At 34.7% G+C, this 25,120-nt stretch overlaps 1 protein-coding gene across 6 annotated transcripts in view; it reads left to right on the forward strand.

The window, feature by feature from the left end:
* VPS13A (vacuolar protein sorting 13 homolog A) overlaps positions 1 to 25,120 on the forward strand; it is a 106,193-nt gene that overhangs the window by 12,094 nt on the left and 68,979 nt on the right. For all 6 annotated transcript variants that reach the window (XM_021530522.3, XM_077790188.1, XM_077790189.1 and 3 more), the window contains exons 9-24: positions 156 to 236; positions 669 to 726; positions 2,666 to 2,793; positions 3,000 to 3,106; positions 3,727 to 3,898; positions 4,249 to 4,311; positions 8,004 to 8,139; positions 8,717 to 8,811; positions 9,574 to 9,716; positions 11,037 to 11,238; positions 11,323 to 11,437; positions 14,137 to 14,273; positions 18,047 to 18,179; positions 19,000 to 19,117; positions 20,841 to 20,979; positions 25,002 to 25,086. In XM_021530522.3, the coding sequence (XP_021386197.2) occupies positions 156 to 236; positions 669 to 726; positions 2,666 to 2,793; positions 3,000 to 3,106; positions 3,727 to 3,898; positions 4,249 to 4,311; positions 8,004 to 8,139; positions 8,717 to 8,811; positions 9,574 to 9,716; positions 11,037 to 11,238; positions 11,323 to 11,437; positions 14,137 to 14,273; positions 18,047 to 18,179; positions 19,000 to 19,117; positions 20,841 to 20,979; positions 25,002 to 25,086 (1,912 nt within the window). The remainder of the gene's footprint in view (positions 1 to 155; positions 237 to 668; positions 727 to 2,665; positions 2,794 to 2,999; positions 3,107 to 3,726; positions 3,899 to 4,248; positions 4,312 to 8,003; positions 8,140 to 8,716; positions 8,812 to 9,573; positions 9,717 to 11,036; positions 11,239 to 11,322; positions 11,438 to 14,136; positions 14,274 to 18,046; positions 18,180 to 18,999; positions 19,118 to 20,840; positions 20,980 to 25,001; positions 25,087 to 25,120) is intronic.

Below are 25,120 nucleotides of genomic sequence, written 5' to 3' on the forward strand. Positions count from 1 at the left end.
GAGTTTCAGAAATTAAGATCAAGAAAACATGTAACTGTGTAGACTTATTGTAAAAGTAACATTCTGAATATTTTTATTCATCCAGACGTAGTGAAATCCAAATTATTAATCTAAAATTTTTAGATACCAATACATATGTTCTGTTGTGTTTCCAGCTTGTGCGACTGGATAACCTTTTTGCTTATTGGAATGTGAAATCAGAGATGTTCTACCATGGTGGTTGGGATGAATCATTGGTAAGATAGTGTATCTTGTCTTCTAGTTGAAACTGGGAAGCAGAGAACACGCTTCACATTCAGGCCTGCTTCTTTTTATGTCAATGTCCTGGGGAATTCTCTGTAACTAAAAGCATTTTAAGGAAAAAACAGTATACCTTAAGTCTTTCATGTGATAGAAGTATAATCCTCATCTGAGAAAGTTAAAAAAAGCCAGTCTTCTGTAAATATCTGAATTTAGACAATTGATGGTCATCTTACCACTATTGGGTGTTATTTTATTAGATAAATATAGACGCATCATTCTGTTTAAAACATAGATGAGTATTTTGAATTTTGCTTTGGGTCAGAGGGATTATCTGAGAACTGTTTAAAAATGCTAACACTTTGTATTTTAAAAAATTTATGTGGAAATAGAAATGCAACTTCCTGTTCACTTCACTGTGTGTGTAGGTTAACTTAAAACAGGGAGTTGCCAGCCACAACATGATTCCAGACGGTTATGATTTTGGTAAGTGTTAATTGTAATACTAATTTTTAATTGTATTTTTTACTGCATCTCCAAGGTTGTCACTTTGGCTGTTACTCAAAAATCTTACTAAGGAGTGCCATTTAAGCCTGGAAGAGTAATTGTTTTCTGACAGTGAATACAGTATTGTATAGTGATATTAAAAAAGCCTTTATAACAGTGAGTCTTGAGTCATGTATCATTCTAATGGAATGTAGTAACATTAGAATAGTAATTAGAATAGATTCTCATTGTTAACATCCGTTGATTAATTCCTTTATTTAAGAAGTTTAGCAGTAACATACACACTGTGTAAGTTTGGTGAATTCACAGTAGCTTGAGTATGTTTTTGAGGTCACCTGCTTTATGCAAAGTATCTTTTTTTCCATGAGAGGTGGAAAAAGTAATCACACAACTTTGAAACATTAATTTCCTTTTTTTTTAGTGGGACTATTGCAAGTTAGATTGTTTGAGTATTACTTATGTAAGTCTGAAAATCACATTGGATTACTCAAACATGGTGATATTTTGCTTTCCACTGTACGGAAAATACATGTTTTTTGTTTATGATGTCCATCTGTGACTGCTTAGAAACTGTTCACAAGTCTGAATGGCCTTGGAAGTGGCTTGTTCTCCAGCAGGAAAGTCCTCAGTTCACTATAGCCAGGGTTAGAAAAGGCACTGTCATTTTTATGCTGCTACCTTCCCCTAAAAGTCTCTATGTTGACTGACAGAGAACTATCTAGTAATTTCTTCTGATTCCTTAGCCATCTCTTTTAGTTGCTGGATTTGATTATTGTTGCAAGAAAACTAATGTTAAACATTATAAATTGCTAAAGTCTTTATGCAGTAAGTTCAAAATAGGTTTATGTAAAGATTAGGATTCAAGATTTACACTCTTAAAATTCAGCAGTGCCATCAGAAATGCTGACCATGCTTGTTTACTGTGGTAGATGAAAATTTGGTCCTGTTTGATGCAAGTCTTTGGAAGTCTAAAACTTTGATAGGAAAGTAATAAGCATGAAGTCTAATTTTATACTTCATGTAAATAGAAACATTATACTTATGTATAAGAACCATAAAAAAGAGGAATTTAGGAAGCTAAATAGAGGGAGAAAATTAATTGAAATGCTACCATATAGAGGTGTAGCTAAAAGTTTCATGGTTTCTTGTAAAAATGCATGTTTCCACTAGTATGAACCTTTCAGATAATTTGGAATATTTGATACGTAGGTAATATATCAGTATTTTTGTTGAGATGAAAGAAACAATATTTGAAAAAAATACGATTTACATGAACTCAGATAATATAAGAATTCTTAGTGTTGCTTAATTGCTGAAACAGATGTAAATATTGAACTAAACGTGGCTTCAAAAGCCTGATATTGCCAAACTATGGAACAGATAAAATATTTCTGCTCTGAATGTTTTTTCTTGTAATATTGATTTTGTTCCATGCTTACTTGGGCTTGGAATTAGAAACATGGAATGTTTGGTTTTAACCATTGTTGTGAGTATAATTTATTGAAGAGTAAAGCATTTGTAACAGCAACAATAACAAAAAAATCTTAAGGAATCACAGTTCCTATAATGAAATAAATGCTATATCTGAAACTGTCTTGTACTATAGTATCTTGTATCATAGCCAAAAAAGATTCCATTTGTTACAAATGTAGACTATTTATTGAAACATCTGCATGTAATTCAGTGTACAGGAAAGTTAGTGGTGGTGTTCTGCAAAAATTTGTTTTGTAAATGTTGACAGAGTGAAACTGAAAATTGAGTATAGATTGTATTCTAAGTTGTGCTGGTGCAGTTCATGTTTTTCAAATCTAGCATTCTAAAACTAATAGTCTGGCATAATTTAAGATAAATATATATATAATTTACTGCAGTCTTAAATAATTCAATTACATTTTTTATATCAACTTGTATTTTTTAGTATTCCGCCCAATTTCAGCTAAAGCCAAGCTCCTTATGAATCCTCGATCTGATGTTGACTTTTCATCACCGAAAATAGATCTAGATGTAAACTTACAGGATATAACTGTTGAATTCAATAAGCCACAGGTACCAACTGTTTTTCTGAAATTATATGTAATGTAGTAAAAAAGTTAGTTTGCAGAATAAGGAAGGCAGTCTGAAATTTTATAGTGTACATATAGAATCTAGTAACTCAGTCTTGTTTTTTTTGTAACTGATTTTCTGTTCAAAGAGAAGCTTGATACCTGTTGTTCTCAGAAAGATAATAATACTGTTTGAATTTGTTTGCCCAGTACTTCAGTGTTATGGAGCTTCTTGAGTCTGTTGATATGATGACTCGAAATCTGCCATATAGGAAGTACAGACCTGATATTCCAGTGCACAGCAACCCCAGGAGATGGTAGGCAAACTTTGACTTTAAAAATAATTTGTTGGTTATTAACTTGAAATAATTACCAAGGAATTTCTTCTTACTTAAGAAGGTTAGAACTCATTTCCTTCTGAAAGGAAGTATTCTCTTTTGTTTTTATTATTTTTTTAAGCTGAGGACCTCAAAGCAAAGCAAAGCTATGGACACAGTATTTGAAAATCTTAAACTCTTAAAGACCATTATCAGGAGCTTAAGTCTGATAGTATTTTTGTATCATAAATTTGTTTAAGTGAAAGCCCCTGTTATATGTTAGGTAGTTCTACAAGAATATAGTTATTACCTAAAAACAGGCAAACCTTTGCAGTATGGATGGCAAGGGTTTGATTTATTTTCAGAAGATTCCTTGCAAATATATTTGTATTAGTCTAACATGTGCATGCATAGATTTGTGGATACTTTCAAACACCTTTGAACCAGCAATCTGTCAACTTTTTGTGGAGGGGTAAGAGGAAAATTCTTAGGTTTCTCAGCTGATCAGAAGTGTGCTATTAGTCAGGGGAGTTTACTCTTGGCAACTTGAATTTGTGAGAGTCTGCAAAGCCTTAATATACCAAAAGAAAGATAAGCTATATGTTTTTCTTTGCTTTTAGGTGGAAATATGCTATTGATGGCATCCTTGGAGTAAATGTTCAACCTAAGCTCCAAATGTGGTCATGGGAACATATTTCACATCATAGGAAGCAAGTGAAGAACTATAAAGATTTGTATAAAACAAAGATAACATCAAAAAAACCTAATGAAGAAATCTTAAAATTGTTGGAGGTTAGTAATTTTCTGTTGAAGGCTTAAATATTGCTCATCTTGATACTTGTTCGAACTTCAGTGTTAAAATGTTCCTAAATAATTTCTAAGTTATAATAAAATTTTCATTGGCCATACTTGCATCTTTGTCACTACCTTTCTTTGTAAGTAGTATTAATGAATACATGAAGTAAATCTTTAAATTAGGAACTGCAAGAAAAAACAGCTTTAGCTGTTTTTTAAGTTTTCAGATTGAGCGAATTAACTTGGATTGCATGAATTGAATTGCTTGCTGTTGTTTCCTGTAAAACTGAGGTGTGGTATGTAACAGTTGTTGAATTGTCAAAAATAATTTTTCATCTCTCTTCTAGGAATTTGAAAAATCCTTGGATATTTTTAATATCACTTTAGCAAGGCAACAAGCAGAAGTTGAGGTAAAAGTGCATCATTTCAATGTTATGAATAACTGAAACATGAAGTTGTGGAGATTTTAGGCAGATGCCTTTTAGCTATGGTGATTGAATTGTGTATCATACAGTCATTCAATTTTCCTTGTTAATGGCTTTTTATTATAAGGCATAGTTTTTCATCTTTAATAAAACAAAAATTAGATAACACCATATACTCTTTCTTCAAAATGATTGATCTGGAATCACTCTTTCTACTTCTGTTGGGAAAGATCTGCTGTGGAAAATGTGGCCAACGGATGACTGAAGTTAAATTGGAAATGTTACACCCAAAGCTGTCACTCCCCACAACAGCCTAGGCTATTAGTTTATTCCTTTTCTTCATGATACTGTGTTATATTGAGTGATCAGCTGTAGTATGTTGGCTCTTTGAAAAGAGATGCAGTATTTCTGTTTGCAAATGTTACTCTGAGTACAGCAAATGCAGAATACATTTAAGTAAATTAGTGCAATTAGGCAAGATAATGTGACTTGAGTAGTTAGCTTGATTTTTTAGCCTTGGTTTTCCTAGGCTAATGTACTGCTTAGTTTTACATATAGTATCTGAACATCTTTCTAGAACATTGAAGTGAAATATTTGTAGTTTTTCTGAAATCTATGATCTTTCTCCATTAATAATTAAGGCACCTAAAAGTAAGCAGAATAAGAAGTATACAATCTGAAAGAATGCAGTGATAATTAATAAAACTTTATAAAGCTCAGTTACTACTTATGGCAGTGCTTGAAAGCAATTTCATTTTTACTTTTTTTGGTGTGTGAAGTATATTAAATATAGTATAAATGCAATTGCTCCAGTCAGAAATATTGTGCTTCTAACCCAAAACTGTGAAGAGTAATCTATAAATGTGATTTTTCCTTCTATTTGTCTGTATGTACACCCCCATTTGAATGCTTGTGTTACCATTATCCAGACTCTTAACAGAACCAGAAGAAATACTCAGGACTGTTCAGTTCCCCTTCAGTTTGTCCAAACTGGAGTGCTTTTCAAGGGTTGGGGGAAGGTTTGGTTTTGGTTTAGTTCTCTTTTTATTTTACAGTAGTCTTGTAGTGTATAGTGTCTCTTGGTTTTTATCTTTTTCCTTTAACTTTCTGCAAGCTGATGGAAATTTAAAAATATTTCCTATCTAGTTTTGTTCTTCCTTCCCCCAGTGTGATTATGCTGCTTACAAAAGGTTATGTCATATTGCATTCCTTACTACCTTCCCTTCAAATCCTGAGTTTTAAGATACATTTCTGTAACACTTAGAAGTAGGTTGCAAGAAAAAGAATTTTCAGTTGTTTGGGCTTTAAGTCTTGCATTTGAAAAATGTTGGAAGCACATCTTGAAAGATGTGCTGGCTCATTATCTGAATATATTTCAAAGTATTGAAAATCGGGTCACAGTGATTCTAAGGTGTGTTCTGTCTCCATCTATCTGTCAAGACACATTTGTGTTGTTGTTATCAGGTCATACCTTTGAAAAAGGATTCCAATGACTTAGAAGGGACAAATCTACTACTACTTTGGTATCCTGACAGTTAGCCTTAGGTCTGCCGGGTCACCCACTAGATGTGGGTTGAGTAAAACCAGGCAAATGATCCTGCTGTTTGCGAAGCTTTTCTGTTTTTTAAAAGCATACCTAAGAGTTGAATTTTAAAGGCTTACCTTTATTTAGATCTTGAAATCAAGCTGCTCAGAAATTGTGTTTGTGATCACAGTGCTGATTTTCAGGCAACTTTGTAGCCAGAACTTTATATTCCAAACCTCAGACCATTTTTTGCTTTTTTTATAATATTTGAAGTACCAAATAGTAGCTTCAGTGAGCTAAGCATCAGGTCTCTGTATCAGCCTGAGAAATGTTATCTTTTCAGCCTAGGGCAGACTTTTAGCATTTACTTCAGTAAGAACACAGGATAGAGTAGTGGAATCATTAAGATTGGAAAAGACCTGGAAGATCACCAAGTTCAACTGTTAACAGAAAATTGCTAAGTCTACCAGTAAACCATGTTCCAGAGCACCACTCTACGTGCCTTTTAAACCCCTCCAGGGGTAATGATTAAGCCGCATCCCTGGGAAGCTTGTCACTTTGCTTGGCAACCCTTTCAATGAAGACACTTTTCCTAAAAGCCAATATAAACCTTCCCTAGTACAACTTAGGACTGTTTCTGCATATTCAGTTGCTTGTTACTTAAGAGACTGACCTATCTGGCTACACCCACCTTTCAAGTAGTTCTCTCTTTTAGTCAAAATAGTTGACCTTGCTAATTAGGTCTATGACTGTGTTGATTACTAAACCATTGTAAATGGAAGAGAGAGAAAGTTCAAGAGGATTATTCCGCAAATTTTTGTAGCTCCTGTACTGGACAGATTATTTTTCTTCACCTTTGCAGAAGTGGCTTCTGTCTGCAGTCCTTCTTTCCCTGGGTTCTGGTGCCTGCTTCTGCCTCAGACACGTGAAAGAGTCATAGCTTTAAACATTGCTTATTCTCCATGGCAGTTATCCTTTAGCACGAACCCCTCAGTATCCCAGAAATCTGTAGTTTCACAGGCTTAACCTCCTTATATCGAAGGCCTATCCATTTTTCTTTTGGGTCATTCACTTTGTAACTTCTGCTTGATGACATGGTAAGCTTTATAAGGAGGACTATTGAGTACTTTGTTCAAACTTTTTGTAGATTTGTGTTGTTAGGCTCACATTCTCCATCATCTCTCTGAGGTGAATCAATAATATAAATCTACAAGCCTTTACATTTTTGTGGTGAGTCCTGCCTTCCTTTGTCCAGTAGGTATGTAGATGTGACAAGTCCCTACAGAGTACAGATTTATAGTCAGCTGTTTGTTTCGTAATTGTGTTGCAGAGATATTTGGATTTTGAATGCTGAGAAGGGATTCTTATCTCACTTTCACTAGAGTATCTTTAAATTTAGGGCTTATCTGCAACTGATTGTTTATTTTTGGATTGTATTAGTCATGAAGAGTCACTGTAGTTCTGAGAGCAAACTTGTCTCTTGGACCACTTGATGTTTGTTTGCTCATCTCCATGGCAAACTTTCAGTGGTCAATTTTGGATGTAGTCTACACTTTCTGTGAGGACACAGTATTGGAATCATCACTGGCATCAGACAGGGCATCCTCTATTTGTGGAAGTAATGAGTGTGGGAGGAGGGAGGGCTTCCTTACTACTCTTAACTATATGTATCACATGCAGGAATAGTTAGAGTAAATACTGTATTATGAGAGTAAATACTTTTTTTATTGCTTTTGGTATCCATCTTGAAAAAGAAAATATAGGGGTAATATAAAATTTGGCCTGTGATGGCCATTTAATTGCTTACATATGAATTTTAAATTATTTAAATTTCTTTAGAAATCCATTGCATATAATGTATATGGTGAAAGCTGGAGAGAAGTCTGCTATGTAAGGAGTGTTTATTGACCTTTTACATGCTCTGTTCTTTTGTAAAGATGGTTGTTACTATGCAAAATAAAATTGGTCCATAATGTACTGTGTACTTGAAAAAGTGACTAGAAGGGAAGCTAAATAAAAACATTTTGCCTTTTTAATGCTTGTCTAATGATGTTCTAATATGTTAGAGCTGCTCTGGGTCTATATTTTTCTTAGGAAAATGAATAAAAAAGCATGAAGAAATTTACTTACCTGAATATTTTTAAAATTTAAGGCAACTAAGGCTGGATTGAAAATCTACAGGCCAGGAGTAAAACAAGATGCTGAAAATTCTGGTGGCTGGTTTAGCTGGATATGGAGCTGGTCGGGTCAAAAAAATGATGAACAGAAACAAGAAGTAAAGGGTTCAAGTATGATAATTTACTGGTATTCTTTTTGTTAGTAGGAATCCATTAGAGTCCTAGGTACTAGCAGTGGAATTTGTTATCAAGTTATTCCTGTATGAATTTTCTCTTAGCCTTTTCTTTTGCTGATATAATTGTTAATTGCGAGTAATAGAGGTTGTACAATTGTACAACTCCTCCATAGTTCCTTCTGAACTTCAGTACAGTAGAAGTTAACAGAACATAAACTATTTTATTTGCATTCATTTAAAAATTTGTGTATTTCATGCAATTTATGTTTGATATGAGGCACCTAGTAAAGATTATGGAACATAGAAAGTAAATTTCCAAGGCTGCTTCTGTTTTTAGCCAGATAGGAAATAGAGTATGTAAGGACAAAATTATAAGTGCATTTTAAAGCATGCTTTAGATTTGCAAGATTTGGCTATAAACCCCAGGGTATTTTTTTCTACTAATTCAGGACAATAATGTTGACAATATCTACTATATATTGTAGAGCTACCAGGCACAGGAAAATGTATAACAGTATTTGCATTTTTCAGATACTTATACTCAGTTTAACTAACCTCTTGCAATGTGACAGGTCTTGAACAGCTGATGACACAGGAAGAGAAGGCTAAACTTTATGCAGCAATTGGATATAGTGAAACAGCTGTGGATCCAACCCTTCCAAAATCAGTGAGTCATAGCTGACTATACGGTAACAAACAGTAGCTCTGTCAACTAACAAAAATCCATAAAGATGATATGAAATCACTTTTAAATTACTTGAAGCTTTGTCTCTGTATTTGGATATTGTTCTAATACTGCATGCTGGTTTTCTGCATCCTTAGATTCAGTTTCAGTGTAGTGGCTACAAAGCTTTCTTTTGGATATCCTGAAATAGTAAAGAATAAATTTTTTCTTCCTCTAACAAGAATAAGATCATAGATGTGGTGTACTGTAGTTTAAATATTGAAATATATCCATATATTATCATACAATATTCAAAAGCTTTGTAAGAAAATGCACTAGGGAATCTTAATAAATGATCAGGAAGTGCACTATAATCTAAAATATGAGTGATAGTAGATGAGGTAGAATAAGTGATTATATTTTATGTAAGGAAAGAGATGATTCAGGGATTGTACTGGGAAAGAGTAACATTTTGAACTGTTTGGGAAGAGTCGGTTAAGTCCTTTTACTGTGAGATACCAGGGATGATATAATGAACTGATTTCTGCCTTTGCATCAGAGAGTCATTTTCATAAAATGTGGTGAAGATATAAAAGCCTCATATTTAGCCCTGCCTCTTTGTAGACTTTTACACCAGCTATGATACAAGCTATGCACGAAAGCAGTAGTTTCAAACTTAGTTGTAGCCTTCATCTCTTTCTACACTGTATCTAGAGGTATATTAATGTATTTTATATTCCTGTGTTGTTTTTCTGGCATATCTAGTATGAAGCCATGAAGTTCTCTGTGAACTTATTAAGCATGTCGATATCAATAAGAGAAAACCACCAAACTCCTAAGCTAATAGAATTTTCATTGGCTGACTTGAGTACAGTATTTACCCAACGACCAGGTGCACAAGCAATAAGGTGAGCTTTCTCTGTCAAACTGGTTTTGCCTCTCATGAAATGATGATGATGACTAGTAGGCATTTTAAGACTGTGTTATGGTATTTAAGTGTCATTTCTTGTGCAGTTTGGACTGAAATCATTCTGCGGCTAAGGGATGAATCATGGATATTCTTCCCATGATTGAATTCTCTGCATCTCCAGAGCTTTTTGTGCTAATATGGATATACTCCTTTTTTTTTTTTTTTCAGTTTGTCATTGTTGCATGCAAACAATCCAGTTACTAACTTGTTATTTGCTTTGAAAAGTGACCGTTAAGTTTCATTTTGAAACTTAACCTGAGCAAGGTGATCTTGCAACCACTTGTTTGTGAGCATTTAACATGACTGGAAAGTTCTTTTGTTCCCAGTTCACTTTGAGATTTGGGGAAGAAAGATGTAACTGATGATTTTTCCTTTGTTTTGTGCTCTCACAGTAAGTGGTGAAAAGCATCTACTGAAAAATTTCCATTTTATTTCAAATGTAATGACTTTAAAATTCTGGGAGAAGGTAACCCTCCTGTTTTAAACCTTATTCCCTCTACTTTGAGATGTATAAGTATAATATATATATATATGGTATTAAGATATTATTGATCTTGATTAGTTTTATGTATAATTTTTTCTAAGATTTTGCATCAGTGTTTTCTGTTGGTACTCTTGTGCATCTAAATGGCCCTGACAATGCTATTGTGCTAAAAAAAGGGGAAAAATACTACATTTTTTACAGTGAAATATTTTTCTTACAGTGTTGGGAGATAAAAAAATCTTCAACTGAGAGCTGTTACAGAGGTGGATAGCATCTTGGAAAAAAAAAGTCCAAGATCTAAAAAGTACCTCTTGGAGTAATTAGACTGCTTATCTTTGTTTCTTTCATTTCTCTGCACCAGAACCCTTTTCTCTCTTCTGTGTATCTGTTTCCCACTATAAATACACCATCTAATTCTTGAAGTCATAGTAGAGAATTGTCATTTGAATTCTACAACTTTGCAGAATCTCTTACCTGCCCTGACACCTGAACTCATGAAAAGTGTATGAAGGAAATAACTTGGATGTCCTTTTGTATTTAGACAGGGAAGCTAATAGACACAAAAGATAATGAAATGGAAAACAATTAACACATGGATGTATGTATTATATCGTTAGAATAAGTTATTTATAGTTAAGTTAGGGTAGAAGAAATGTGTTGTATTGCTTTGTGATTTGGGTTTTTTTCCATCTAATTTTTTATATTCTTACCATGTAGTTGTACTTAGCCAGATGGATATTGCATCTGAACAGTCTACTTACATTTTTTTTACAGGTTTGAAACAAAAATTACCTCTCTTGAAGTTACAGGAGTGTCTCAAGAGAAGTGTACACCCCGTCTCCTGTCTTCTCGAACAGTCTATTCAGATGACAGTACCTCACTTTTAAGCATAATGTTTGAGACTAACCCTTTGGATGAGAAAGCAGATCAGAGGATTAGAATAGAATCACAACCACTAGAAATAGTATATGATGCAGTAAGTAAATATTTGAATAAGCTATAAATCCTTAAAAATCCAACTTAATATAAATTTACCATGATTTTTTTTTTTTTTAAACAGATGACAGTAAATAACTTAGTGGATTTCTTCAGACCTCCAAAAGATGTACATTTAGAGCAATTGACATCAGCAACTCTGATGAAACTTGAAGAATTCCGTGAAAAAACATCAACAGGCAAGTGCTGCATGCACTTCTGACATCACATTCAGACAAATTTTAGATTGTAGGAATGCTAAGAGTGTATCTTTCCCTATGGAGATGTGTGTGTCCAAATCATAGCTTTTTTTAACACAACACCTAAACAAGTTGAATTACTCAATCTTATGCAGTATGTTTATTCTAGGTATTGAATAGGCGTACAGCAATAAACATCTATGCTTGTATCTCTTTTAACTTAAACTATTTCTACTCATTTACAAAATATGCTCCAAAGCCATAGATAGTCTTTCAGTGTTACTCCATACAGAGTTAAAAGAGTTTGTTACATCTTCTGTTCGGTTCATCTGATACGTAGAAGGCCTTTGTTATTTATTACTCCTCAAATGCTGATTCTTAGCTCTTAGTCCTCTAAGTTAATCTCTGAATTATTTTCAGATTTCTTGTTTTTCAGGATATTATGCCTTTGCATAGGTGTTTTTGATTCTCTGACTTCCTTGATGAATATTGATTTTGATTTGGATTGACTCAGTTCAAGATATATAAACTGTATTTATCTGTTTTCCAGCTGCTCAGTTTTACAGCCATTACACTAGCTTTCATTTCATCCTGTTTATCTCTAGAGAACTTGTATTTTAAAGCATGAATGCAAATGCTGAATACTGTGAAGACTAACACTGAAATCTGTGGACTTAATTTGTTCCAATAAGGATGTCTGAGGCATCATAGATGTGTCCTGTCTCTTGTGGATGGGAGTGGATGCTGATGGGAGATTTCATGTATAAATTATTTTTAAAAGGAAAAAGAAACAAACAATGGATGTTTTCTTAAACATCTTACACTTTCTTAGCTTATTAATAATTAAATTGTAAATATAAAAAAATATGAATACTCAAATGATAAAGATTTAAAGAAAACTCAAGCAAAAAGTTTATTTAATTGATTGCTTCTATCAGGCTAGTACTGAGACGGGAATCAGTGGTATTTTTATTCCTTAGTTCTTCTTTGAGTGAACTATTTAATTAAGGTCTAATATCAGATTAACCAGAATTACATGGATCAGCTTGCTTGTCTTTTCTTTCAGAAATTCCTTGAGCAATATTGAGTATATTGACACAACAGTTGATTGTTGATTTCTGAGATAAAATTTTAAATTTGCTTAGATATAATATTCCTGGTTTTCTGCGCATTAGCACCAAATATAGTGGTGTTGATCATAATTAATATTTTGTGGAAATATGAAATCATGCTGTGTTTATTACAGTTTGAGCATATCATTACTGTAGAGGTATATCCAACACTGTTAGTACCCTCACAAGAATGCTGTGTTAAACCTTGTTCCAGTCACAAATGAAAAATTTGATGAGAGTATCTAAAAATATGTGGCACATTGCTTGTAAAATCTTGTCTGAGTCTTAGAGAATTGCCAGGGAAAAAAGATTTGATCTGCAGAATATTTCTATTGCAGAAGACTGGAGACTATGCTACTCTCAGAGGTAGAATAAGAAAAATGGGAACATATAAATGTAATTAATATGTCCAGACCTGCAGTCCTCAAGAATGACTTCTTAACACTTTTCTTCAAAACAATAGAAGGTAGCTGGAAAATATAGGGGAGCTGTGAACTGAAAAATTGGAGGAACCTGCTACACTGGAGTAGTTACGATTTTCAGCATTAAAATATACTACAACTGTTTGGTTTACCAGAGCTCAATTTATGGATTCCACTATATTTTCTTCCCAAATAAAAGAAACAAGAAAATATTTACTTGACCTTTCTACACACTCGAATTCAACTAGGCAGTGCAAACTGATAAGATCCTACTCTTCTTATTATTCTGAGTTGTTGCATCTTGCAAATCCTGAAATGTAGTTGCCATCCAGTTCTTTAATGACTAGCCTGGCTCTCCTGTGACAGTGCAACCTTTGATAATATAACAGTTTTAATTGTCTTCTTAGCAGTGGATGTGTTCACTGTCATGTTATCTTCATAATTCATTATGTCTACTGCTGTGATCATCAGCTTGTTGTAAACTGTAAATATTTAATGAGTTGAGGCTGCTTCATAAGGCAGTTTCCAGAGGTAACTTGAAGCAATACCATTCACTCTTCAGCTGAGCAAAAAAGCAGAATTTGATCTCAAATCGTATGAATGTCTGATTTTCCCAACTAATTGCATGATTTTAAAACTTAATTTTGTAAGATCATATGTTTGCAAATCTTTGGTATCTCAAGATGGAGATGTTTGCCAGCAGAGTTAGTGTAAACTTGTATATCTCAGTATCAAAAAACACTCACAGTTCGACCAGTGGATTTGGATACTCCCAAGAAGAAATTCCAGAGCAATTAAATTTCTGAATCTATGGAACATAGTGGGTTAATTCATTAATTTCAAAGTTGCAGTTCACATTCCAGTTCCTCTCATTTAATCTCTGCTCAGTGGGAAACATTTTTGAGTTTGCATATGTCATGTTGTTTATACTTGTCAGTTAGCACTGTTTGCTATCATCATTTAATCTACTTGATTCTTCTTTAAAGAGTGTCTATAATGAATGGTTCAGAAAAAATATGAAGAGCATATGTACCTTAGTTAGCTAGCATACAGAGTTTGTTTAAAATTAGACCTGATTTTCCTTTTATTGCTTTCTTTTAATCCTATAGGTTCTGTGTGAATTACTTCTGTTTGTTTGTATTTAGTAATTGTATTATTTTTTCAGGTTTGTTGTATATTATCGAAACCCAGAAAGTTCTTGACCTCAAAATAAATCTCATGGCTTCATACATCATTGTCCCACAAAAAGGATTCTATGATCATACATCAAATTTGCTACTTCTGGATCTTGGTAGTTTTAAAGTATGTATTTATGTAATGCGGTAATTTACCAAAAATAATAATTCAGCTTTTTACCTGATTTAGTTTCTTGATTTGAGTTTTATGGTAGTGAAGAGTACCACAGTACTTACTCTTACTCCTGCAAGAGTAAGAGTACCTCTTGCAGTTTATTTATTAGGTATTTATTTTAAAGTGCTTTCTAGTCAAGGCAAAAGTTACTGAACTCTTCTCAGTGGATTTGTTCAGTGCAAAAGAATTGCTAGAAAATACTCCTTTCCTAGTATGAAATGACTGTTGATACTTTGCCCTGTTATGTGGAAAATGTCTAGTAATTTTTTACATTGTCTTATAAAATAATGAACCTCTTTGTTACATGTTTAAATGCTATTCTTATTTTTCGTATTATTATTAATTATCCTTTAATCACTGAATTTACTTTAAAATGAGAAAAGTGAACATACTGGCAATATTCAAGATAATTTGGATGAGATTAGAGGTATGTTTGAGATAATGATTTATCTTTTTGACTTTTCCGTTGCATGAGTATGTAGAATTCTAATTTATCACTATAAAAAAGAAATAGACTTTGAAATAAAATAGAAGAAACTTTGTCCATAGTATTAACAGTCTTCTTACTCACTGATGTACTTGTTCTTCAGGATAAATGATCTTAAATGTGTACAGGCAATTTACTTTTTACTTACTTGTGTTCTGGGTAAAATTGATTCTGCCAGTTACTATCTGTTTAGATTGCTGTCTGTGTTTTAGCAAAAATTGGTTTAAAATCCTAGAATCTTGCTAAACAGAGTTAGTTTTCTATGTAATTTCCACATAATTACTTTCTGAACATGTGATTTCAGTTTGAATTATAGAATTGTTTGGCTTGGAAGAGACCTTTAAAGGTCATTGAGTTTAACCTCCCTGCAATGAGCAGAGACGTCTTTAATTAGATCAGGTTCCTCAGCCACCTGTCCATCCTGACCTTGAATGTTCCCAGGGATGGGCATCTGCCTCCTCTCTGGGCAACTTGTGCCATGTCTTGCCACTCTCATTTTAAGAAAATTCCTTATATCTACTCTTAGTTTTAAAGTGTTACCCCTTGACTTGTCGGAACAAGTCCTGTTACCATCTTTCTTTTTGGCCTTTGAATACTGAAAGGCTACTGAAAAGTCTCCCCAGAGCCTTCTCTTCTTCAGGCTGAACAGCACCAACTCTCACTGCCTTTTTCTTAGAGGAGATGTGTTCTGTCTCTCTGATCATTTTTCTGGCCCTTCTGTGGACCTGGTCCCAGAGGTTGCAGGAGTGATGAGCAGAGTAGAGGGTACAATCCCCTCCCTTGCCCTCCTGGCCACACTGCTTTGGGTGCAGCCCAGGATATGTTTGGCTTCCTGGGCTCTGAGTCCACATTGCGAGGTATCATCCAGGTTTTCATCCACCAGCACTCCAGGCCCTGCTCTATAGAGCAACTCTCAATCCCATTGTCAGCAGTCTATATTGATCACAGAACTACTGAATCACTTAGATTGGAAAAAGTCTTTAGGATCCTTAAGTCCAACCATTAACTCAGTACTGCCAAGTCACCACTGATTTATGTCCCTAAGTGCCATGTCTATATGGCTTCTAAATTCCTCTGAGTTCAGTGATTCAACCATGTCCCTAGGCAGCCTGTTCCAGTGCATGGTAACCCTTTCAATGAAGAAAATTTTCCTAATATCCATTCTAAACCATCCCTGGTACAACTTGAGGCTGTTTTTGCATGTTGAATTTCTTGTTTCTTGGGGTAAGAGGCTAACCCCTGAACTACATCCTCAAGAGCTACAAGCTCCTTTTGGGTAGTTTTAAGGTAAGTGTCTCACTCTGCCTCTTTTTCTCAAGACTAAAGAACTCCAGCTCCCTTGGCTACTCCTCACAGGACTTGTGTTCCAGATCCCTCCCCAGCTCTGTTGCCCTTCTCTGGACATCTTCCAGCACCCCAATGTCTTTGTTGCTGTGAGGAACTCCAAATATAGTATTCAAGCTGCAGCCTCACCAGTGCCAACTACAGGGGGACAATCCCTTCCCTTGTTCTGCTGGCCACACTATTGCTTTTGTCCACCTGGGCACTCACTGTCTCTCATTCAGATGGCTGTCAATTAGCTTGACCTGCTGCTCTCCTCCCTGAGCTATGTCACTAAACAGAGGGATTCTCTATTTGGGCACACTTCCCACAGGTGTGCTCACTGCTGCTGTCGTGTTGGCATGAGTCGGGCACATCTACAGCCTGGCATCTGGGTGGGCAGCATGTTCCCACCAGAGCTCAGATCAGGTACATCAGCCATGGTGGTACATGCTTTGGTAGTGGGCTGTTCCAGTCCCAGTGCAGGTCTGTGCAATAGGTCATGTTTAAAAAGAATGTGCCGAATTGCTTCAGAAAGTAGAATTAATGAAGAAACTTGCTCTGTAGATACTAAAAATTATGTGATGTGGTTGTAAATCCCAAGTTATTTCAGTGACAAATAATTTCATCAGCTCTTCTGAGTATTAGTCATCTGTAGGCAGTTTGTAGGATTGGCACTTTGTAGTTGTTTGTGTGCTTGAGACGGCCTCCTGGATCTAATCGTAGATCTAATAGCACACCTCCTTTTCCATCCATACAAGATTACTCTCGGAAGCATTACGTATAAGAACACATTTTGAAATCCAACTTCCTTGTGTGTGACATCTTTTTCCTGAAGTGGATGAGTAATTTTTTTAGTGAATGTGACTCCTAGATTGGTTTTTCTGATTCAATAGAACTTAGAAATACCATAAGAGAAAATTTAGTTGCCTCTTAGGATGTGATTAGTAATTCTGTATTCACTTTGAGTGATATATGCTTAGCTGAGAGGTGGGTCGTTTGTTGAATGAGTATATTTAACACAAAACAAATAATCGTTTTCCCTCAGTTGCATACTGGAAAACATCAAGCTGCAGGAGGAAAAATGGCATGTAAAATTTAAACCGTGTCTTAGTAGATAAATAGGGTTATTAATTTAGTAATTCTGAATTTGTATCTCCAAGTTATTTTTAACATAAAAGTTACGATGGACTTAGGGTCCAGCAGTACTGAAAAATAAATGCTGTGTTTTAAGTGCTACTTTTTAAACCTCTTTTAGTTCTTTTGGCTATTACTTGGGTTTGACAAAGCCAAATATGAATCCAAAATTATTAGATGGATAAGGATGAGGACAAACAAATTTTATCAGAGATGAACTCAGGGAGGGCATATACAAATGTGAAATACCAAAGAAAAGTGGGAGTCCCAAAGCTGAATCAAAGGAATATTGACTGATACTAAAGGAAAGACATTGATGATGAGCAGTCCACATCATCTTTTCCTCTCTAATGTGTCACAACTGAATTAAACAGAGTTCAGAAGTAGCTTTCACATGTCTGAGTTGTTTAATGCAGTAGTATTTTTTATATAAAAATTCTGAATGATTATTCTACTGATTACAAAGGATTTGAGACTTTATAGTTTGAAGTATAAGCAATTTATTAAAGAAAATTATTCTGTAATAGTATATATTTTAATTTGCTGTTTGTTTCTTTCTTTGAGGAAGAAATGATGTTAATACTCTGTCCTTTGTTTTGGTGCAGTCTAGGAATTTGAGATATTTGCTGTGCTTTGATAGTTGTAGGACTCTGTGACCTATATTTGCTGTGGTAGGAATAATTCGTTGTGGTAGGAACAAGTATTTGTAGAATTAGTACTTTGAATATTTCTGAAATTGATTTATCCTTCTGTTTTTGTTTTTTTTTTGACATGTTTTAAGATGACAAGCAAACGTCGTTCTGATTTATCAGAAATCAAAGTAGGACAAACCTCTATTGAAGATATAATGTCCAGAGCTTATGACAGTTTTGATGTCCAGCTCAGCAGCATGCAGTTACTGTACAGCAAACATGGTAAGTATTCATGAAAGTAATCTTTCTTTATATGACTAAATACAATGTGGTGATTGGTGGTTGTGCCTCATATTTTTAGCTGAAGCAGTGGAGAATCTATTAGAATGTACTTCTTCAAAAGTAAGTGTTCTAAATTCAGTACTATGACCATGTGGTGAATTTCCAAAACGTACCTTTAGGACTTCAGTTCCAATCTTAGCAAACTCATAATAAAATTCTTTTTGTTGAAGACATCTCATTTGATTTGTTGCATAAGTGTAAGACTGTAATTACTTTGTTTATGGTGTTTTCCTTCAGTGCCTTTTGCTTTTCTCCAGATTTAAAGCAGAATCCACAAGTAGTTGTAGGTTTGATCATTTTTTTGAGGGTAAAGAATAGATGAGAGTTGTACTACTTCAATGAGGTATCAAAGGAAACTTTAGTATTTTGGGAACTAGCAACATAGAGTCAGTCATAATTAGAGAAGTGTTAATAATTTGATTCTTAATCCTTTGGATTTAATTCAATTTAATGGTTTAACTCTTCAGGGGAGAATCCAGAGCCTAAACTCCCAGTACCATGCATGGTAAGAATTGGGTCCTTAGAAGTCTACTCCATGGATGCTGTAGCTGCGAAGATGAGAATAGGAGACATTATTAATTAGTCTTGTGTATCTGAAGTTCAGATCCTGTATAAATACATCTATTGATGGAACTGTAAAAGAGATCATGACACCTGAATTTTTAGGAATATGTACTAATATCAGATACTTGAATTCTGTGATGTGTACTGAGAAAGAATATGTTTCAGTGTTTAAAGTAGATTTACTCTGCTCTTCTAGATGAGAACTGGCGAGAAGCTCGGAAGCTGAAAAACTCATCTCAGTGTATCTTGCAGCCCTTGGATGTAAAACTGGAATTTAGCAGGGCTATGGTTGTTACAGATGCAAGAATGCCCAGGTATGTATTTTTCTCAATTTTGAAATGTTAGGGTAAATTACTTTTTTGAGGGGAAAAAGAGGAAAATAAGAATATAGTCATACCTGTGCACTTTTGCATTGGCTATATTTAAATATTGAAAGTAAAATACATTTATCTAGAAAAACAGAAAACAAAATAAGTTTTCAGATACTGAAAAGGTGATAGAATGTTATAGTAGGATGCTTAACATATTTAAAGATTTTTATTAAAGATATTACTGCCTCTTCTAATTCAGTCTTCCTAATAGCTATATTTCAGTTCTTGTTGAAAATACCAAGGAGCTAAAAATATGTAATTAAAATAAATTCTACAAATACAAAAAAATATTTTGAGAAGTAATGTGCTGTCATACTTCCTCTCTTTTGACTTGGCTTATTGCTCTGGTTGGTTTACCTACTGTGGAAACAGTTCTTAATGCCTTGAGTTTGCAGTTAGGGTTATTTAGCAAAATCTTGTTAGTTATGGAAATTGTACCAATCAGAAAATTATTAGTACTGTTAATAATGATCACTGATTGCATTACGTAATGCTGCCACCTTCTGGAAACCTGGGAGGCCAGATTCTGAATTTTGATGCTTAAAAAACATCCTAATGTTTTCCCTCCTTTGTTTTTCTCTGGTGAAGGAGGTCAAATAAGGGGAATATAATTCACATACAATTTTATGTTCGAAAGTGAGATTTCATTTCTATGGTCATATAACAGAATGACATAATTTTAATCAGTTGGTAATTCACATCTCTTAAAAATTACCCTGATGTAACCTGGATTAAGGAGTGTCTTCTCTTAATGAGTACACGTGTTGAAGTATTGCAATACTACCTGTTTGTCTTGGCTACCAGGTGTGCTTTGGCAGTTAATGTGTCAAACTGATTCTGAAAAATTTCTGCATAAATTTTCTCTGTATCACATTGGGCACAAATGATAAAGGTTAACTGTAGCTTTTGTGTCAGCAAGAATCCCCGAAACTATAAATTTTAGTATAGTTGAATAGGGTTGGATATATAGTTTAGTTGAATATTATGCTCACATCAATTACACATATATATATGTACATAAAAATGTATTTTTAGTGTACATGTATCTGATCCTTTATAATTCGGTTTTTATAAGTATACTGTCATGTAAACACAATATTATATTTTCTCAGAATTTTTAAATTAATGTTTGGAACTGCCTACATAGAACAGCATAGTTCTTTTGAGAAAAATGAGTGGAAAGATGTTACTTTTACAGCAAAACGTACTACTAGAACTGTTGTTTAATGTAGCAGATGTTTACAAATTAGTTTCTTAGTTTGGAAGGCCCCTCTTTTGCATTTATTCATCTGAAAAGGAGATGATTTGGTGTCTCTGTTTTTTGATTCTTTGATTGTATGTCTTTCAGTGACCATTGAACTCATTTGAATTCCTTGCAGTTTTGTTGCAATTATGCTACTAAGTGGATAGTTGCTGAACAAGTAACCTTTCTGTGAGCAACAGAAGAGTTGCAGATATATACATATATATATATATATATATATATATATATATATATATATATATACACATGTTTATGTATATATACACAATACATGCAGTGGTTACATGAAGAATTTTCTGACCCTGAAGACTTTCATGTTTTTCAGAAGAAAGATAATGTGAAGTTTGATTGAAATAATTTTGAGATTAATTAACTGTGGAACTTTGGTTCTTTAAAAAACAGGTTCAAACTGTCAGGACAGTTGCCTTTACTTTCTATCCAAATATCAGACCAGAAGGTGACAAGTATCTTGGAGCTAATTGATAGCATTCCTATGCCAGAAAGTGCACCTGCTACCAGTTCTCCTCCAAAAGTGACTGAGGTAAGATTTTTGAAAGAGATTTCATTAAAAATGATCAGAAAAATACCTTCTTGATATTAGCATTCCAGTTTTGAAAGGTGCACAAAAAAATGATGAACAAGCATTGACTTAGAGCCTCTTGAAAAAGTTAGCTCTTTCTCTAAAGCTGTAGAAAATTTTATTGCTGTTTAGTTAGTTTTTCGTGAACTTTAGCCAATAATCATGAAATAGTTGTCCAGTGTTCCAATTTAAAATAGAGCCCCTCAGAGTTTTACTACTATGGGAAGCAATTTGTAGTTCATAATAATCTTGACTAACAAGCATACTCAGTTTTGTTGAGGATTAGTTTAATTGTACCTTCAAATTTACAAATGTATCATAATGCTGCAGAATTTGGGTTCAGCTGTTTTGTGTAGTGAAGAAAACATTAAATGCTGAAATTTTTGAAGTTCAAGTATTATGTTAGGTTAGATGAGAGTGACAAAAGCCAAACAAAAAATACTCACTATATCTGTTTTATAAACAATGCCTGCCTGGCAAAAGTAGCAGGTTTTTTTCAGCTGACTTCAGTGCTTTTTCATTTCAAGTCCTTTACACAATGTAGCTCAGGGGTGGAAGTTTTTTCTTGTGCTTGTATCAATTAGTTTGGAGAGTTCTTGCTCTTTCACCACTTGCTTTCCTTGGTGAAAATGGTTTGGGTCACTGTTTTATACCTTCTTCAGAACAGAAGTTTGTCCCCTTCTTATTATTCCTGAAAAAGATATTTCACCTTTTGAGCTGTTCTTAACAAAATTAGGAAATTAACTCACAGTTACTAATTTTTGACATGGCTAGTCTTTGTGATCTGGCTATGTTGTATATGTGTGTAAAGCAGTCCTATTATTAGAATGTATGTGAACTCTTATAAAAGGCAAAGACAAAATTTGGCTCTCCATTTTTTTGTCATTTGTAAATACTTCTAACAATTTGTTATTTAGTAACTCATTAACTTCGTTCTACAGGAATAATGGTCATCTTTGTATTTGGGGTTTTTTTAGATTATTTGAAAATTGTCTTTCTGTCTTTGTACAAATTATTCTGTACTGTTGTGGAAAGCTGTTACTGCAGTTTGGTATTTTCTGTGGGTTATATTAGTATAATATTTAGTAACAGTAAATGCAACAATTAGATATGCATACCTATTGAAAGTATATGTACAGTGAAGACTGTTTTTCTTCATGTGGTTCTTGCGATCTTTTTAGTGGTGCCATTAAAATTTTAGCTAATTCTGATTTCTTTCACTCTTCATGTACTGATAGTATACTCAGCCAAAGGCACCTTAGTCTCTGTTATTTTGTGCAACTAATCACAGAATAACTTTTTGAGGGTAGGTATTGGGACTTTACTTAAATAGAATTTGCATGTATAAGATGCACATTGTCTAGTGATTTATAACAATGACTATATTGAATTTAATTATAGAATTCAGCTGTTAACATCTGAGGTATTTTAAGTGACCTTGAAGTAGTTAGTATTACGTGTACATTGATTGTGATACACAGTAGATGAGGTTAGGAAAGACTGTGAACCAAGTATAAATATATTTGTGTTATATGCGAATCCATAGCAAAACTTAGGCTTTAACCTGTCTCCTCAAGCTTCCATTTACTTCAGAACATGACAGACTACAATTGCTGATTAATTCAGTTAATTTGAGTGGATTTTCTGCTTTGATGGTGGCAGGTATACTACCATGCTTTCATCTTTACAGTCTGAACTTTGTTAACATCCCATCATTTCTGAACTGAAAAGAATGTGAAATCTGCTGTGTTCTTCTTTATATTCTGAGTTAGTGGTGGAAATGTTCTTGAGCTGTGAAAACAGAAGACATTTTGGAACATTTTACATTTTTGTGCTCAGCATTTTAGTCTAAGATGACACGTAAAAGGCTGTTTTTTGTTACTTGGTACTATGAAGTCAAATTTCAGTTTTTTCTCCTTGTTTTCATAGAATATGGAAGTGTTACAGATGAGACATTTTCACCTATTTCTTAAATACTATGTCTATTTATTACTTGTAGACATGAATATATTCAGTCAAGTCAGATTATGTAGCCTGGGGTTAGCCCGGGAGAGATGTAGGAATGTTGAGAATGAGGTGAAAAATGTAGCCTTGGAAACAGTATTCAAGATGAGTGTTTCTTGTTGCCATATGTATAGATTTGATGCTGTGACATTGTGAACAATGGCCTGGAGCTTGACCTTTGAAAGGTGCAGTGACAAGGGATAGGAGAAGCTGTGGTGCAGGGAAAGAATTTCTCTCAACCCTGTAGTCCAAGACCAAAGGCACTCAGAAAGAAAAGGCACACAGTGCACAGTTCTCTTACTTTAATACTCTGTGCAAGGCACATATATAATACATGTGCATATGGAACTTGCAGGTAAGAATTCTTTATGAGCTCAGATTGCTGAGATTGCTTTCTGAGACTTGATAAATAAAGCATTTGGATACCTTTACTAAGAGCATTTAATTCTATCATATACGAAACCACATGGAGTGGAGGATTCCTGTTCTAGAGTGCACTCTGGTGGCATGTCACACATTTTCAGTTATGATGAATTGTGCATAACTGCATTTCACAGTTGAAGACTCAGAATCGGATTATCCTGGCCTGGAAAGGGCCCACATGCATCACTGAAGTCCAGCTCCTGACCCTACACAGGACCATCCCTAGGACTCAACACCATATACCTGAGAGCATTGTCTAAACTCTCTCAGGCTGGTGCATTCACCACTTACCTGGGGAGACTGTTCCGGTGCTTAACCACTTTCTTGGGAAGGGAACTTTTCCTAGTGTAAACCTCCGTGACACTCCTTCATGCTGTTCCCTTGAGTCATGTCACTGGTTACCAGAGAGAAGGGATCAGTGTCTGCCCCTCTGCTTCCTCTTCTGAGAAAGATGAAGACTACTGTGAGGCCTCCTCTCAGTACTTTACCAGTTTTTTTTTTTTTCCCCTAATATCTGAAGCAGTGCAATTCAATGAGGCAAAGTGCTAGATTCTGCGCTTGGGTCACAGCAACCCCAAGCAGTGCTCCAGGCTGGGGACAGAGTTGCTGGGAAGCTGCCCAGCAGATTAACAGGCAGCTGAACACGAGCCAGTGTGTGCCCAGGTGGCCAAGAAGGCCAAGGGCATCCTGGCCTGTATCAGCAATATTGTGGCCAGCAGCACCAGGGCAGGGATTGTCCCCCTGTCCTTGGCACTGATGGGGGCCTCACCTTGAATACTGTTCGCAGTTTTAGGCTCCTCATTGTGAGAAAGACTGAGGTGTTGGTCTTTTCTCCCAAGTAAAGAGTGACAGGATAAGAGTAAATGGCCTCAGATTACTCCAGAGGAGGTTTAGATAGGATATTAGGAAAATTTTTTCAACAAAATGATTGTCCAACATTGGATCAGGCTGCCCAGTGGATGACTCACCATCCCTGCAGCTATTTAAAAGGCTTGTAGATGTGCCATTTAAGCTTACCACTAAACCATGTCTCTTGTAGTACTAGTTTTACACTTGGACTTGGTGATTTGAAGGGTCTTTTCTAAGCTAAATGTTTCTATGATTCTATGAAATAGAAAGCAGTCCTGTCTGCGCTAATGTTTTGCGTATCTCTTACTTTTTTCCCCACCCAGCACTTGAGTAAGTTTTGTAAAGAACTGTTGATCTTTATTGTTCTCTGAAGTTGCTGTATTGTAGTCCTTTGAGGAACTAGGGTTTCTGTGAATTTTCATATAATGTGCCATTTCTAACCATCTTTTGGTCTGTGAAGTTGAATGTTTGAACCTTTTCACTGTGTGTCACAGTGTTCTCTCTAGTTAGATGCAAGTGCAAAAGCTGCTACTTCTACCTATTTTATGCCTCATTTCTCCCCATGCTTATAATTTTAGTAATGTGTTTAATTTTATTGAATTTCAGTTAAGCTAAGTTTCCCTAAGTTGTAAAACTTGGATGTAACATATATGCATGCAATAGTATGACAATAAATACAAGAAAAATTTTCCTATCTCCTGTTTCAGGCTACAGTGTCCCCTGTGCTTTCAGGGCCACGTTTATCTCAAGGCGTGTGTCCTGTTTTGGATCTTCACTCATTTGCTGAGTCAGGTAGTATAATCTGTTTTAAAGTCTTAAGAAGCAG

This window comes from Lonchura striata, chromosome Z, assembly GCF_046129695.1.
Source record: "Lonchura striata isolate bLonStr1 chromosome Z, bLonStr1.mat, whole genome shotgun sequence".
NCBI lineage: Eukaryota > Metazoa > Chordata > Aves > Passeriformes > Estrildidae > Lonchura > Lonchura striata.